Here is a 17,611-nt window from a genome sequence, read left to right on the forward strand (position 1 = left end):
AGAACATAATAGAATAGAACAGAATAGAATAATAAAGAACAGAACAGAATAGAATAATAAAGAATAGAATAGAATAGAATAGAATAGAATAGAATAGAATAGAATAGAATAGAATAGAATAGAAGCTGGAAGGGACCTTGGTGGTCTTCTAGTCCAGCCCCCTGCTCAAGCAGGAGAACCTAACATTTCAGACAATTATTATATGATTATATTTATTTATTTATCTATTTATTTTTGGGACTTATATGCCGCCCTATCTCCCGAAGGACTCAGGGCGGCTAACAACAATAAAAATACAATAATACAAAAGTTAAAAAGAATTAAACTAGCAGCCCCAATAATAAGTTAAAAACATTTTAAAAATCCCTGTCAGTCCAGGTCAGCCTGATGGAAAAGGAGTGTTTTGAGGCCGCGGCGAAAGGACCGGAGATCCGGGGCCATCCGGAGCTCAAGGGGGAGTTGGTTCCACAGGGCTGGCGCTCCCACAGAGAAGGCCCTCCCCCCGGGGGTCGCCAGCCGACATTGTCTAGCCGACGGTACCCTGAGGAGGCCTTCTCTGTGTGAGCGTACTGGACGATGGGAATTTGTTCCCGGCAGCAGATGGTCCTGCAAGTATCCCGGGCCTAAGCCATGTAGGGCTTTAAAGGTAAGTACCAGCACCTTAAATCTCAGCCGGAGGGCAACCGGTAACCAATGCAGCTCATGCAGGAGGGGTGTAATATGGGAGTATCGGGATGCTCCCGTCACTACCCGCGCGGCCACATTCTGCACCAGCTGGAGCCTCTGGGTGGTCTTCAAGGGCAGCCCCATGTAGAGAGCATTGCAGTAATCTATCCGGGAGGTAACGAGTGCGTGAGTGACCGTACGTAGGGCATCTCGGTCCAGATAGGGGCGCAACTGGCGCACCAGGCGAACCTGGGCAAATGCCCCCCTGGCCACAACTCCTATATGATCTTCAAAACTGAGTCGAGTATCCAGAAGGACGCCTAAGTTGCGCGCCCTATCAACGGGAGGTAACACCTCTCCTCCCGTTTGGTATATATATTTTTCCATTAAATTGTGTCTCCAATTCTTGAAGACCGTCTGGACAAGTCGCTGCCAAGGTTTCTCAGAAACGGTTAGTTCAGTGATCATAAAATCAAGGAAGTAGAAGTCAGACATTTACAGGCAGCATCTTGCGAAAGACAGAACAGCTTTAACAAAGAGTTGCACAAAGTTGTGGTTCAGTAGCCGAGCAACTACAGTGCCATTCCGATAAAATGCAGCAGCCGGGATTCTGACTCGCAATTCTGAATTTTATAGTGCAACAAAGAATTAAAAGTGGCCGGAATGACAAGTGAAAAGTTCGGATGACGCATGATTCCCCGTAACTTGGACTTTCTTTTATTAATGTGTTCTAATTCTTTGAAGTCACAAAGCACATTCCCCACAGAATGTAGAGTCTGATTAAAAACTGGCTAAAACTTGCCAAAGTTACAGGGAGTCCTCAACTTATGATGGCCATCGAATCCGAACGGTCACTAAACAAACCACTGTAAGTCAAGGACCTGTTTCTGACCCTTGCGAAAGCCCCATCAAAAACACGACAGTTGATTTTAAACGTCACGCTGCCCTCTTAAGCACGCTGGGCTGGAAGCCCCCTGCCGGAGGAACGCTGGGAGTTGACGTAACCGTGCCGTCGTAACTTTGAACGGTCGCTAACTGAAGTGTTATGAGTTGAGGACTACCTGTGCGTCGATTTGAACTCTAGCACAGAGCTCTCCAACCTTTCTCAGTTGGCGAACCGGAGGGAAAGGGAGGGGGAAGCATTTTCTGCGCACGCACACACACGCCAATGCGACCGCGAGCACGCGCGACACAAACAGGGCGGTGGCAGCACCCGGGTGACACTCGCTAGCACTGCCCCATTTTTGCTGCGCGGGCACTAGTACTGTCCTGTTCTCGCCACGCGGCGCCCCATTTGCATAGTGGCGGCGCTAGCATGAGCGGGGGGGCGTGAGTGCGCACACACATGTGCACACACGGATCAGCCTGTTCCGCGGCCCGGTGGTCAGCAGGCTACGGACCGGTAGTGGGCCACGGACCGCAGGTTGGGGACCCCTGCGTTAGTAACTTGCAAACTCAATTATATCTCATTGCAGTGTGAATGCCCCGCTCTCCGAATACGAGGGTGAACGTTAACTAGACCATACTAAGGATGTTGTGGGGGGCTATGAAGCGTTACACGGCACATGTAACGTTATGGAGCACGCATGCGCTTCATCAGAGACACATCAAAGGATGCTGATTAATGAAAGAACTCATTCTAAACTCAATATGTTTCAAATGCATATTAAAGTGGCTCTTATCCTTGGGGTCCCTCTCCCTGCTTAGGCATAAACGCAGTCAGTCCTCAATTTACGTCCACAATGGAGCCCCAAATGTTAGGTGAGTTTCGTCCCACTTTACGACTTTTCTTGCCACTGTTGTGAATCGCTGCAGTTCTTAACACGGTTGTGAAATGAAGCTGGCTTCCCCCTTCAACTTGGCTTGTCAGAAGTTCGCAAAAGGGGATCGCAAGACACCCACCCGGGGACACGGCGACTGTCATAAATACGAGTCAGTGGCCGTGCGTCTGAATTTTGATCCCCCTGAGGAGGCTGCAATGGTCACTAAGTGTGAAAAACGGTCCTAAGTCCCTCTTTTCAGCACCCTTGTAACTTTGAACGGGTCACTAAATGAATTGCTGCAAATCGCCTGTCAAAAGGCGTTAATCTACCTGTACAGTTTGGGGCCTGTTTTAGCACGCCGGGCTAAAATAATCTTCTCAGTGTTTGTGGCAAGCAATTTCAAGACTTTGGTCGACCTGCAACCCACCAATTTCGCAGCTGAGCGACAATTCAGAATGACTCGGGTCTCATTAAAAACATAAAAAGCACGCCGTTATTTAAAAAGCACGCTAAAGAGTTAAAAATCATTTTATTTTCAAATAAATACCTATATTAGTACGAACACACAAAAAAATACAGCATTTTTTTCTTTTCTTTCTTTCTTTCTTTTTTTTGCTTCATTCGTTTTCCATATAGGTTAAATGCAGGATGATAGAAACATAATTAAGAGCAAGAATCTGGATAGTAATTAAAAACCTTCTCAACTCCGCTTTAGGGTTACATGATCAGCTCACACTTTTAATTTGCCTATATTTTAAGTGCGTGAATGGCAGAAGAAGCGTGGCTAGCCAACTTATGTTGCATTAACCTTCCTCAGCAATCTGATTTCGACTTACTTCCCCTTTAAATACATTTCCAGGGCAAATCTTGGAAGAAAAAAAAAAGCTAATAAAATCCCAACCTCCCCCACCTCTGAATCTGTCCCAATAAAAAGAGAGGGGGAAAAACGTGGGGGAAAAATTCCTAGAAAATAATTCCTTTTGGCTCAAGTGAGAAGACCACCCACCGCTCATCTTAGGAGGAACAATAATTTGAACTTCTCCGTGGGGAGTTCTCCAGAACTTCTCCAGAGGTTTTTGCACCATTCGTGGGAAGCAAGCGTGTGCGCGGGAAGATTGGTGGCGTGTTTAAGAAGGAAACAAGAATCGTGGTGAAAAATAAGTGTCGAGTTATAAACATTCCTTGCACAGGGTGGGTGGGTGGGTAGTGCCCCTGGGGCAGTGGGGAGGGGGAGAAATGGGAGGTAAAGGGGGTCCCAGAGCCGTAGGGCCACCCGAGTCCTTGACCCCCCCATCTCAGACGAACGGTGTGGAACAGGAAAGATGCCTCAGTTGCACCCTACACATTGCAATCCAGTTGGGTGATTATTCACAGAAGGCAACAACACGCAGGGGAAACGGGGGAGCAGAACAGAAGGGAAGGGAAGAGAAATCGGTGGGCGAAGAGGTGGCGACGTTTCTCGAAGGTCACCACCGGGAGAAACTTTTCGCCGGCCTCGTGGGCTTGGCGCACCCAGCTGTGGTTCTGTGGCTCGGGCAGGGACCCCCTCCCCCTTCCTCTCTTTGCCGGCTGGTTCGGCTGTGCTGTCACGTCGCACTCGGCACCCGTGGCTAAGAGCTGTCTCAAACGGGGCGCCCCGCAGCCCCTGGCCTGGAGGTGGCAGCCCCCCCGTGAGCATTGGGGGCTCGTCCGGGATTGGGCTGGCGGCTGGGGGTAGCTCGTGCATTTGTGTTGGCATTGGCGTTGGTGTTGGCAGTGGCTGGGGTGTTGTGGTTGGCTCGAGCGGGTGCCGGTGAGCCTCGGACGCGGGCAGGGGAACCTCGGCCCCGGGCGGGAGAACCCCTGGCAGGTGCCGGAGAGGCTGATGGGCCCGGAGGAGGGCTCTGGAGCACGTCGATGGTCATCACGCCGTGGACCTGGGAGAGCTGTGGGCTGTCCAGACTGGCAACCAACTGACGGCGTCCGGCACGGAGCGGGGTGAATTTCTGGCAGAGTCGCACCGTTTGATGCGGACCGATGTCCCTGCAACACGAAAACAGAGATTGCGGGTCAGGTTTGCAAATCCCGCTCAGGAAAAAGTGTGCCACAGGGAGTCTGTGACTTACGACCATTTACTTAGTGACCATTTGAAGTTACAACGGCCCGGGGAAAAAAGTGACTTAAGACCAACTTTCACACACAGTACAGCCGTTGACGCATTCCCCCATGGTCACGGGATTTACATTCAGACACTCGGCAATCGATTCACATTTACAACAGTTGCGGAGTCCCTGGGGGTGTCACGGGATCCCCCTTTTTGAGACCTTATGACAAGCAAAGTCAAGGGGGGGGGAAAGCCAGATTCGCTTAGAGTCGGCGTTGCTAACTGAACAACTATTGTGAGTCTCACTTAACAAATGTGGCAAGAAAAGTCAGAAAAATGGGGCAGAACTCACTTAAGAAACTTGTTTTTTAAAAACATTTTATTAATTTTCTATTTTTACACATCACAAGTGCTTAGTTGTCTGGGTTCCTTTTTTTACTTTTTTTAAAAAAAACACAAATTTCTCACGGCAGCAACCTAAATTTTGGGCTCATTCATGGCTGTAAATTCGGGATTAGCTGTACTTGAAATTAATGTTGTAGAAAGGATTTGGGTTTTGGGTGGGGAAAGTTAATGAACTGCACCACAGAAGTGGTGACCGAGAGGAGATATTCGGGGGGGGGGGGGAAAGAATTCTGTACATGTGCAGAAGGCACGATTGTTCTTGCTACTTTTTCCTGAATTCTCGGCTTGGAAATCTGTCCAAGGTGCTCTTATGGATTCTGCACCGAGAAGGGATTTGGTCTAGATGACCTCTATGAGTCCTACCCGTTTTATGAAACGGTTATTTTCCTTCTTGGTCAAAATTGCACACTCCTTCTCCTCTTTAAAGCATGCTTCGTAAAGTTATTATTTTTTTCTGGAATGCCTTTTATGATGAAAATAAATCAGTTTTTAAATCAGTGTTTCTCAATTCTGGCAACTTTAAGATGTGCAGGCTTCAATTCCCAGAATTCCTTGCTGGCTGGGGAATTCTGGGAGTCGAAATCCACAAGTCATCAAAGGGCCAAGTTGGAAGACCGCTGCTTGTGGACTTCGACTCCCAGAATTCCTCAGCCAGGCATGCTGGCTGAGGAATTCTGGGAGTCGAAGTCCACAGGTCATCAAAGGGCCAGGTTGGAAGACCGCTGCTTGTGGACTTCAACTCCCAGAATTCCTCAGCCAGGCACGCTGGCTGAGGAATTCTGGGAGTTGAAGTCCACAAGTCATCAAAGGGCCAAGTTGGAAGACCCCTGGTCTGGATGCAAGCCCGCGGTTTCATCAAAATGGCTGGCTGAGGAATTCTGGGAGTTGAAGTCCACAAGTCATCAAGTTGGAAGACCCCTGTCTTAGATCATCCTTCCCCTGAAAATTGCATCTTCCAAATATTTTTTTTTCACACTTCGATAGTATTCCTGATCACTTGCCAGGTAAGGAGACCCTACGGAAGGCAAAATAATTCCTACTTCTTTCCTAAAATTTTTGATTGCAAAGATCTGTCCTTTTCAAAAACAGCACGTGTCAGATGGACGAGGCAATAAAATATTATTTTGATGGTCCCAAATTTGGGCTGAAAGGTGAAGAAACGTCTTCCTCAGAGGTGTCTATTTAAGGGGCTGCCACAAAGAAGCGGGGGGCTCAAGCTAATCAAGGAGAGAAGCAACCTGGAACTAAGGAGAAATTCCCTGACAGTGAGAACAAATAACCAGTGGAACGACTTGCCACCAGAGGTTGTGGGTGCTCCAACCCTCTCTAAGGCGAGATTAGACAAGAGACTGGAGAGTCACTTGTCTGAAATGGTCTCTTTCTCGGTTGGTAGACTGGAGGGAAACGGAGGGGGAAGCATTTTACGTGCGTGCACACACACCAACAGGGCCACAAGCAGTGCGACGCAAATGGGGTGGTGCTAGCTAGGGCCTCCGTGACACTAGCTAGCACTACCCTGTTTTTGCCACGCAGCACCTCGTTTTTCCTAGCGCGAGTGGGGTGAGTGCACGCGCACACATGCGCGCACTGGCCAGCCTGTTCCACGGCCCGGTGGCCAGGCGGTCACGGCCCACAGGTTGGGGACCTCTGGTCTAGGGTGTCCTTCTTGAGCAGGGGGCAGGACTAGAAGACCTCCCAGGTCCCTTCCAGCTGTGTTCTTCTGTTCCTCTGTTCTGTGTCTTCTGTGAATACCAGCTAACAGGAAGAGCGAAAACACCGCAATAAGGCAGCTTTCCACAGGTCTACTCACCCGACGGTCATCGTGTTGGGAGTCGAAAGTCCGGAACCTTCTAAATGGAAGGTAACGTTGGTCAAGGTCACAGGAAGAGGGTTCTTGAAGACGATCTGGACTTGGGTTTCTTGTCCAACGATGGCCGGACCCAGCAGCTGCGGAGGAGAGAGGAAGAGGATGAGAGACGAGGAAGGATGAACGGCACTGAGCGATTGCGAATACATCATCAGGGGACCGTAAAAAGAAAATACAGGTAGTATTTTAGTCTTAGGGTCATTCAGGGACCGTTAGAAGTCACGACCGCACTGAAAAAAGGGGTGCGTGCCTCATGGGCGGACTCCGCACTTTCAACCATGGCAGAATCCCCACGGTCAGGGGATCAAAATTCAGACACTTGGCAACTGGCGTGTACTTGTGACAGTTGCAGCATCCTGGTGTCACGGCTTCCCAGCCGGTTTCCGACAAGCAAAGTCAATGGGGGGAAGCCGGATTCACTTAACAACGGCATGACTCAGCAACTGCACTGATTCGTTGCAAAAAAAAAAAAGGTCGCAAAATTCTCTGCGACTCGCTAAACCTCCGCCTTGTTTAGCAACAGAAATTCTGGCCCCTATTATGGTTGTAGGTTGAGAACCAGGGGTGGGGTTTCAGCCAACTTGCACCAGTTTGGCAGAACCGGTAGCTAAATTTTGCTGAGTTGAGAGAGCCGGCTGAATGCACACTGCTTCCGGAAGTCCGTTCTAGGCCTCAGAGGCCTGGAGGAGGCCTCCCAGGCGTAGAATGGCCCACCGGAAGTGCATGGATGTCACTTCCAGAAGTCCGTTCTAGGCCTCGGAGGCCTGGAGGAAGCCTCCCAGGCCTAGAACGGGCCACTGGAAGTACGTGTGTCAAGCAAGAACATTCGATGTTAGCAGCATCGGAAACTTGACAACATGGATGCCACTTCCGGAAGTCCATTCTAGGCCTCGGAGGCCCAGGCATATATCAAATATCTGAACCGGTTGTTCAGATATTTGAATTCCACCACTGTTGAGGACTACTGCATTGCCTACAGGCAGTCTTCGACTTAAAAAGGAATTTTCAAAGGAAAATTCTATAGCTAATTTTTCAAAGTGAAATAATGCACCCTCCTAGGGGTAGTATTTTTACAAACATCTGAATGGTATGGCAGTACTCCCAGTGACCCTCTGTACAAAATACAGCTCATCCTTGTTTAGCCACCACATTGGCACCTGTCATTAACTGAAGTGGTCGGTAAGTGAAGCCATGACTTTCCTTGGCTTGACAGACCTGTGAAGGTCGTAAAGATGACGGGTTGTCGTGAAGTTACTTTTTGTCACGGTCATAACTACGAACAATCTCTTAAAAAGTCAGTCGCTAAATGAGGATTAATTTAGAATGTAGTTCCCCTTAACCCAAAGAACACAGGAACTGGCAGCTCCAAATTTGGGGACAGCTGCAAAAATAAATTTCTCTAACCAACATCTCCTGAGAATCCTAATCTTCTGGGCTCAGAAGTTCTCACTATCCTTGTCCAACCTAGTTTGTCAGACACGGCTGGTGAAGGCAGCCAAGAGTCCGTGTCGTACCGTCAGGGTGAGGTCCGGGGTGCGAAGACGGAAAGTGTGTTCCTTCGCAATGATCTGTCCGGTTTCGGCTACTTTCCCGGAAATGCTGAGCTTCATGGCTCCTTGGTCCACCAGATGGGGCTTGTACTCGGGATAGGAGATGACCATCGGAACTGGTTGAGCTGCGAGAAGACAGGCAGACAAATTTGGGGTCATGTAGGGGGAGACCCTCAAGTTACACAAATGCCAAGTTTTCCTTTTCTTATTTTGCATAACCCGTTCTGCATCACAGCACAGTCCTCCTTCTGTTTGAGCACCATAGCTCAAACAAAGAGCACCATCACCATGTGCTTTACTGCTCAACTATTTTAACAAAGAACATTATATACCATAGATCCAAACTTCTAAACACTGCCATCTACTGGCTGAATACTTCTCCGGTTGTTGCATAGAAATACATTCCAACAATGAATTCCAACACCCTCAACAACCTCGGGTCCCTCCCAGTTTTGGCATAAGATGCCGTGCCTCGGGCAGCCGGAGATGGTTACCTCCTCCTGCAGGGATCTGGACCTGCCGCTGCTCCTGTTTAAAATTGCTGCTAGTGACGCCTGTGTAATACATGACCGCCACAAAGAGGTTGAGAGAGACGTTGCGAGGCATCGAACTCCGGTTCTTCAGGATGACCCTCAAGGAGATGTCCTGTCCGGTGTAGGCCTCTTGCGTGTCGAACGTCACCGAGATGTCTTCTCCCCACTCCTTGTTGGTGTAGATGTGGGCCTTGGTGCCGTGCTTGGCGGCGGTTTCCACTGCTTTGCGCTCCGCTTCCGATCCTGCGAAGAGAAAGAACGGGGAATTCAAAAAGGGGTCCCCTCTCCTTTCATCTGAAGGGAGAGATACGAAGAAGACCTTGATGACATACAGGCAGTCCTCGACTTACAACAGTTCATTTAGTGACTGTTCAAAGTTACAATGGCACTGGAAAAAAGTGACCCAAGACTGTTTTTCACACTTACAACCATCGCAGCATCCCCCCCTCCTAGTCACACATTCAAAATTCAACTGGTTCATATTTACGATGGTTGCATTGTCCCGGAGTTACCTGATCCCCTTTTGCGACCTTCTGACAAGCAACTCAGTGGGGAAGCCAGATTCACTTAACAACCTTGTTACTAGCTTAATATGATTCACTTAACGCCTGTCATAAAATGGGGCAAAACTCACTGAACAAATGTTTCACTTAGCAACATGAATTTGCGGCTCGCTCAAGGACGAGCTGTCGTTGTGAAGTCGTTTGAAATGCCATGCTCCTGAGGGAGATGCATACAGAACAGATATAAATATTCCTCGTTGTATCGGAACAAAAGCAGAAAATAGAAAGGGGATTTGCTCCTTTTTTTTCAAAAAGCCCACCCCCAAAATAGAACTCTAGATTTCCTTGCTTTACAGGTAGTCCTCAACTTACGGCCATAATCGTACCCCAGATTTATGTTGCCAAGCCAGACTTTTGCTGAGCGTATTTTGTCTCATTTTACGAGTGCGTGAATCACTGTTGTTCAATTGGTGATGCAGTCGTTAAGTGAAATCTGGCTTCCCCCCCTTGACTTTGCTTGTCAGAAGGTCCCCAAGGGGGATCACGTGACAGCCCCCCCCGGGACACTGCAACCGTCACAAATACGAGTCAGTTGCCAGCATCTGAACTTTGATCACATGACCACGGGGATGCAGCAACGGTAAAAACAGGGATAACGTACTTTTTTTTTCAGTACTGTCGATAACTTCAAACAGTCCCTGAACGAATTGTTGGGAGTCAAGGAATAGCTACATTTATGTTGCTGCTGCCCCAATCCTTCCCCACTCGGCACTGTCGTACCTTCGGGATGCTTATAAAGACTCGTGATGTCTTGGCGTTGATGGGATCCCACGGCTTTGGTGCTGATGAGATGCCCGATGGCTTTTTCTTCTACGTAGACAATCTTGAAGGTGCCATCTCTTTGGCGTTGCCAATACACCTTGTCGCTGTTCACCTGAGGAGTCCAATCATCATTAATCTGTCCTCTTGCCACTTTTCTCCCAGCCACCCACCACCCCCCGTGCCTGAACGACCGACCCCAACTAAGCCTCCTGAGATCTGTTCGTCGCTAAAATGAGGACCCACCTCGGCAAAGCAGAAGGAAGCGTCGTATTTCATGTAGACCAGGCCGTTCTTGATGGCCTCCACGGAGCAGGGCCCACAGCAGAAGATCCCTGTGGGGAGACATGGAAGGTGACGCGAGGAAAGAAACGGAGAAGAGGGAGTGACTCCTCCACCGAGTGTCACGCTTCCAATCTGGAACCTTCTCCGGGGTTCCAAATTTGGAGATCCTGTTGTCAAGCTCGAAGCACGCACACGATGTTGCCAACGCATTAGAGGGGAGGAGAGGGGGAAATGGAACGCAAGCTCCGGACAACCAGAAGTCAAGTTGTGGGAACCAAGGACGTTTCAGCAGATGTTTGCCAACCTACAGAAACACTTTCTCATAACAATATTTTGACCCTGGATTGGACAGCGTGACCTGCACTAAGAAGGGAATGGAGGGTTCATATCATAGTAGTGGTTTGCACGGGAATTAACCAGAGCTGGTTTCGCTTTCATTCGTGCCAAAATGATGGGCTCCGTAAAGTTTTGCACTAAGTGATTGGATCATAGCTCGGCGGCGTTTCCTCCGTTGGGTTCGTTCGTCGCAACCTGGACACCCATTTCGTAGGAGTTCTGTTTTACCACCCCAAGCTTACCACTGCTGGATTCCTGAGGGGTTGCATCCACCACCTGCCACCCGTCGAAACCCGAAGGCAGATCCGGTCTCTTCATCCAACAGTCGTTCCACACGTGGAAATTCCTGCAAGGAGGAAATTCAAGTGTTCAGTGCATATCCAGAAGAACAGAGTCAGACGGGACCTTGGAGGTCTTCTACTCCAACCCTCTGCTCAAGCAGGAGACCCCCTAGGCCAGGGTTAGGCAACCTTGGCTCTTTTATGACTCGTGGACTTCAACTCCCAGAATTCCTGCTGGCTCAGGAATTCTGGGAGTTGAAGTCCACGAGTCATAAAAGAGCCAAGGTTGTCTACCCCTGCCCTAGGCCATTTCAGACAGAAATGGTTGTCCAATTTCTTCTTGAAAGCCTTCACTGACGGAGCACCCACAACTTCCACTGGTTAATTGGTTCTCACTGTCAGGAGGTTTCACCTGATTTCTCAGTTGCTTCTCTCCTTGATTAGTTTCCACCCGTTGCTTCTTGTCCTGCCTTCGGGGGCTTTGGAGAAGAAGTGGACCCCTTGTCTGTGGAGATTCTCGGTTATCCAGGTCCCCAAAGGGCTTTTTCAAAAGGCAGCTGGACTTTCTCTGTTTTTCCTTGAGGACGTTTCGCTTCCCATCCAAGAAGCTTCGTGTGTTCTGACTAGTCAGAAGCGAAGAAGCTTCCTGGATCAGAAGGGAAACATCTTCAAGGAAAAACAGAGAAAGTCCAGTTTACCATTTGAAAAAGCACCTTTGGGACAGGTGGAAACCCCCCCCCTTCTTTGTGGTCGCCCCTCAGGTATCGGAAGACTGCTATCGTGTTATCCCGAGTCCTTCTTTGCATTAAACCAGACCGCCCCCAATTCCTGCAACCGTTCTTCGTAGGTTTGAGCCTCCAGTCCCCTGATCCTCTTTGTTGCTCTTCTCTGCACTCTTCCCAGAGTCTCCACATCTTTTTTTGTACCGTGGCAACCAAGGTTTGTTTAACCTTGGGTGCTTCTCGATCTCAAGAAGAACGCTGATCAAGTTGAAGGCACAGCTAACTGGAGACTAACTTAGTTGGTCTTCTCTGCCCACTTGTCCACATCCACCCCACCCCGATGTCCAGGGAGGAGGAGGAAGAGGAGGAGGAGGAGGTCCCAAGTCCTCACCAGACAGAGTCAGCGTTGAGGTGCTCCAGGGGCTTCATGTTCTCGTCAAAGTAGATGTCCATGGTGAGGCTGACATCCGTGTCGTGCGCCGAGTTGTAGTTGGTGACGGTCCGGGTGGCAATGCCCAGGCACCGCAGGACTGGGGGGGGAAGGGACAGAGAGGAAAGGTATCAGCAGAGAGGCCTAGTGGTTGTACTCTACCAGTGTGTACACACACACACACACACACACACACACACACACACACACACACACACACAAATTGGTGAGACTTTTCTGATGGGATGTTTGCTCTCTGGAACTTGGAGCAGAAGGTGTCCATTGGCAGGGTTCATTTGCCATCGAGAAGTTATTAATTCTCGAAGGCAGTTCAAAGTTATTATTCAGTCGTTATTATTCTCCTCTTTTTTCTCCCCCCCCCCACTTTACAGGGCTGATTGGATTAAAAAATGAAAAGGAAAAGTCTGGGGCCAGGTTATAGTAGAATAAGAAAAGAGACCCTAGAGGTCATCTAGTCCAACCCCCTGCTCAAGCAGGAGACCCCTAGACCATTTCAGACAAGGGGCTCTCCAGTCTCTTCTTAAAATGGAGGAGGTGGGGGGGGGAGGAGGAATAACAGAATAGGGATCTCGGAGGCCTTCTAGACCGACCCCTGTCAAGTAGGAGAGCCTGTAACATTTCAGACAAATGGTACTCCAATCTCTTCTTAAAAAGAGGAGGAGGAGGAGGAATTATAATAGAATAGCAGTTGGAAGGGACCTTGGGGGGTCATCTAGCCCAACCCCCTGCTGAAGCAGGCGACCCTAGACCAGGGGTAGGCAACCTTGGCTCTTTTACGACTCGTGGACTTCAACTCCCAGAATTCCTGAGCCAGCCATGGCTCAGCTTGGAAACCTCTCCATTTCTCCTCAGCGTGGCTGGCTCAGGAATTCTGGGAGTTGAAGTCCACGGGTCATAAAAGAGCCGCGGTTGCCTACCCCTGCCTTAGATCATTTCGAGACAAAAGGGATCTCCGATCTCTTCTTAAAAACTTCCACGGGCGGAGCGCCCACAACCTCAGAATCTAGAACAGCTCCCCCCTACACACACACACAGACACGCACACCGTCCTCGACGTTCTTGTTTCTTTTCCTGTGACCCACAACCCTCCCCACCTCAACCGCCAACAGCAGCCACCTGAGGTCACGACGCCAGCAAACACCCAGCACTGTCCGTAGAGCACGGGGTATCCCGTACGGAGGTACTTCAACAGGATGTCTCGGCTGCCCACCCAGGCCGAAGGATTCGTGCCGCGGGAGTAATCGCCGGTCCAGTTCCCGACCAGCACGCCGTTGTCGTCCAGAGAGTTCACCTGGGGAAGAAACACACAACGTTGTCGTGGGTCGAAACAAGGCCTACGCCGGCAGTGATGGCGAACCTTTGAGAGACCGAGTGCCCAAACGGCAACCCCAAACCCACTTGTTTATCGCAAAGCGGCAACACGGCAGCGTAACCAGAATACTGAGGTTTTCGTTTAGGGGGAAAAAAAACAACTCCTACATTAACATCTTTTTGTCTTACAAGAAAAACACAGTAACAAAGCTTTCAGTGATACAAGCAACTTTTTATGGGAAGGTAAAAGTTTCCATTCGGCGTGCTTTTGAAGAATTAAGCTGATTTTCGCTGTTGTGTGAGTGCTGATAATTTGTCTAACCTTGGCTCATACTTTGTAAGTTTGAGAGCAACACATGCAGCACTCAGGTCATCTGTTAGTCTGTTTCTGGTGTCAGATTTGATAGAATTTAAAACTGAAAACAGCGTGCTCGCTCCGGAGGCTTGTTTTGGCTAGGAAGAGCTTGAGAAATGGCTTTTTCTTGTGAAAGCCAAAGAGCGAGGCGCACGTGCCCACAGAGAGGGCTCCAAGTGCCCCCTCTGGCATGTGTGCCATAGGTTTGCTACCACGGGCCTACAGTGTTGGGGACCACGATTCTTGTTTAGATAGATCCGTACAGGTAGCCCTTCACTGACCCCAGCTTGCTGAGTGACCGTTCCGAGTTACAACGGCACTGAAAAAGGGGCCATAGGGCCCTTTTTCACACTTACGACTATTGCAGCCTCCCCCGTGGTCACATGATCAAAATTCAGATGGAATTTTGGAAGCTGGCATGTACTTTAGGATGGTTGCAGCGTCCCGGGGGGTGTCACGTGATCCCCTTTGGAGACCTTCTGACGAGCAAAGTCCACAGGGAAAAGCCAGGTTCACTTAACGACCGGGCTACGAATTTAACAACTGCTGTGATTCACTCAACAACGGCATCAAGTAAGGTTGCAAAATGGGGCAAAAACTCAATAACTATCTCTGCCTGTATGCACAGTGTTCCTCAACCTTGGCCGCTTCAAGACGTGGGGACTTCAACTCCCAGGATTCTACAGTCAGCAAAGCAAAGACTTCTGGGAGTTGAAGTCCACCCAACGTCAAGTGGCCAAGGTTGAAAAAAGGTTGCTTTAACCTAACTCTATAAATAAGCAAAGTTCCTGTTGTATTTATGGAGTCGGCTACCCTATCCAGCCTACCTCGAAGGGGTGACGTCAGCTTTAAAAGCCTGATGGTGTTTTCCCTTCCCTCCCAATTACTTTTCCAGCTAAACCTATTTTATTCTATAAGAAAGACAGGAAAAAAAAATTTAAACTGAAGTTGCAAAAGCTGGACAAGCAATGAAAAAAAATATGCAGAAATAAACCGTTTTTCTTTTTTAAAAAAAAATTAAGCAGAACAAACGAAGAAAAAGGAGAAGAAAGAAAGGTTACTAAATGTTTAAATGGTGTATATCGCTTATAAATCACGCATTCAACATTACAAGGAATCCTCGACTCATAATCATTTGTTTAGCGGCCCTTCAAAGTCACAACGGCACTGAAAAAAATGACTTATGGCTGGTCCTCGCACTTATGACTGTTGCAAGATCAAAATATGCATATTTGAGAATCGGGACAGATTTACAACGGTTGCAACATCCCAGAGTCATGTGATCCCCTGAAATGGTGTAGGTTCTCCTGCCTGAGCAAGGGGCTAGACTAGAAGACCTCCAAGGTCCCTTTCCAACTCTATTCTATTCTATTCTATTCTATTCTGTTCTGTTCTGTTCTTATTCTTTCTAATTCTTACTTCTATTCTATTCTGTTCTGTTCTGTTCTATTTTTATTCTTATTCTTTCTAATTCTTAATTCTATTCTGTTCTGTTCTATTCTAATTCTTTCCTGTTCTGTTCTGTTCTATTCTATTCTAATTTGTGAACTGCCCAAGCAGCTTCTGATAAGCAAAGCCGGATTCGTTTAATGACTGCCTGTTTCATTTAACAGCGGCAGTGATTCATTTAACGACCCCGGGAAAAGGGCCGTAAAACCAAGCCCAACTCACTTAACAACCGAATTTCTGCTCCCAATTCTGGTTATAAGTGGAGGACTAGCTGTAGATTAAACACAAAAAAAATAATAATCAGGGCTTGGCCCAAAATATCTGAGATTCTACTCAAGGTTTTCTCCATTGCCTGGCCTGAATTTCTGTTTTTACTGCACCCGTATAACTCTTACTGTGAGGTCATTCCTGTGGCTGGTTGCGGTTTCTCAAGATTTGTGACCCTTTCAGGTTTATTACGGCACACAATTATTTTTTTAATGTTTTTGTGTGGATTGTGGTGAGAAGAATGACCTCGGGGCCAAGCCATTGCTGAGCAAGCAAAGGAACAGGAAAAAGCAGAGGAGCGGAGAGGAAATTAAACAGAAGACGTAGGGATGAGATACACCCGTTGTGATAATTTCCAACGCATCACGGCCTCTTTGAAGAACATTGTGTGTGTGATTCAGGCCTGGCGAAGCAGTGATCCGGCCTTAACGATAACACAACGGCTCTGATTAATCGTCGGGAGCCAAAGCAATTATCCTGTTTCCCCAATATTGCAAAGAGAGGCGCCCCAATTATGGCTGAAAACACAAGCAGGCCTTGGCCTGACTTGTGTGATTTCCTTCAACAGAAACAGGCCGATCCAACTGGCTGTACCAGATCGGCCTCCATTAATTCACAGATTTGTTAATTCGTCTGGTTGAAAGGCTTTCCGCAGAGACTTGGCTGAAATTGACTTTCATTAAAGTCTACAAATCCAGAAAAAAACAACACGAGGCCCTTGTGGTATATTTTGTTCCCCCTGGACTACTTTTTTATTATTAAAAAATAGACTTATTATCAAATTTAGAACAATTAACCAGTGGAACTACCTGCCTCCAGAAGCGGTGAATGCTCCAACACTGGAAGTTTTTAAGAAGAGACTGGACAGCCATTTGTCTGAAATGGTACAGAGTTTCCTGCCAGAGCAGGGGGTTGGACTAGATGACCTCCAAAGTCCCTTTCAACATCATCATCATCATCATCATCATTATATTATTATTATTATTATTATTATTATTATTATTATTATTATTATTATTATTATTATTATTATTATTATTATATTATATTATATCTGTGCAAATAGGTGGGTAAAAACAGAAAGCTGAGTTGAGGCAGGGTGTTCATTCCTTCTTTGGATACAGGCAGTCCTCGGTTTACGACCACAGTTTCTGCCGCTAAGCGAGACGGTTCTTAAGTGAGTTTGATGACCGTCCCTGCCACAGTTTTTGAGGGAATCACTGCAGTTTCTAAATTAGTAACACGGTCGTTAAGCGGAACCCGGCTCCCTGCGTTGACTGTGCTTGTCAGAAGGTCACAACAGGGGATTTCCCCCCCCCCACCCCGGGACGCTGCGACCGTCATAAATACGAATCAGTTGCCAAGCCTCTGAATTTTGATCAGGTGACCGTGAGGAGGCTGCGATGGTCGTTAAAAGTGTGAAAAAAGGTCACCAGTCCCCATTTTTCAGTGCCGTTGCAACTTTGAAACGTCGGTTGTAAGTTAAGGACGACACGTATATCCAAAGTTTGCGTTCTAGGCAAATTGCGGTGCAGAGGTTTTTATTTTGCTTTCCATTCTGGAATGAACCGCAAGGGATTGCAGAAGTAGGCCTCAACTTACGACCGTCAGTGAGCGACCGTTCAAAGTTACAAGGGCCCTGAAAAAAGGGACTTAGGAGTGTGTTTTTTTCACACTTACGACCGTCGCAGCCTCCCCACGCTCTCATGATCAAAATTCAGAGGTTTGGCAACTGACTCGTCCTTTAAGACGGTCGCAGTGTGATCATGGGTTCCCCTTTTGCGACCCTCGGACAAGCACGGTGTTGCTGACTTATCAGCCGTGGCGATTCGCTTAACAGCGGTGGCAAGAACGGTCGTAAAGCGGGGCAAAACTCACAGCAAGGGTCTCGCTTAGCAACGGAAGTTTTGGGCTCCGCCGTGGTCGCAAATCAAGGACTATCTGGACTCGGTGGCTGAATCGCTG

At 48.2% G+C, this 17,611-nt stretch overlaps 1 protein-coding gene across 1 annotated transcript in view; it reads right to left on the bottom strand.

Moving 5' to 3' along the window:
• Positions 1-4,051: 4,051 nt before the first annotated feature.
• Positions 4,052-17,611, bottom strand: part of LOC308676171 (protein-glutamine gamma-glutamyltransferase K-like) — a gene marked incomplete at its 3' end in the record, with an annotated part of 52,366 nt that continues 38,806 nt past the window's right edge. The window contains exons 7-15 of the mRNA XM_081341927.1: positions 13,381-13,555; positions 12,205-12,343; positions 11,053-11,156; positions 10,436-10,524; positions 10,151-10,304; positions 8,829-9,110; positions 8,299-8,459; positions 6,728-6,864; positions 4,052-4,451 (exon numbers count right to left, since the gene is read on the bottom strand). Coding sequence (XP_081198053.1) covers positions 4,052-4,451; positions 6,728-6,864; positions 8,299-8,459; positions 8,829-9,110; positions 10,151-10,304; positions 10,436-10,524; positions 11,053-11,156; positions 12,205-12,343; positions 13,381-13,555 — 1,641 coding nt within the window. The remainder of the gene's footprint in view (positions 4,452-6,727; positions 6,865-8,298; positions 8,460-8,828; positions 9,111-10,150; positions 10,305-10,435; positions 10,525-11,052; positions 11,157-12,204; positions 12,344-13,380; positions 13,556-17,611) is intronic.

This window comes from Vipera berus (assembly GCF_964194415.1).
Source record: "Vipera berus genome assembly, chromosome: W".
NCBI lineage: Eukaryota > Metazoa > Chordata > Lepidosauria > Squamata > Viperidae > Vipera > Vipera berus.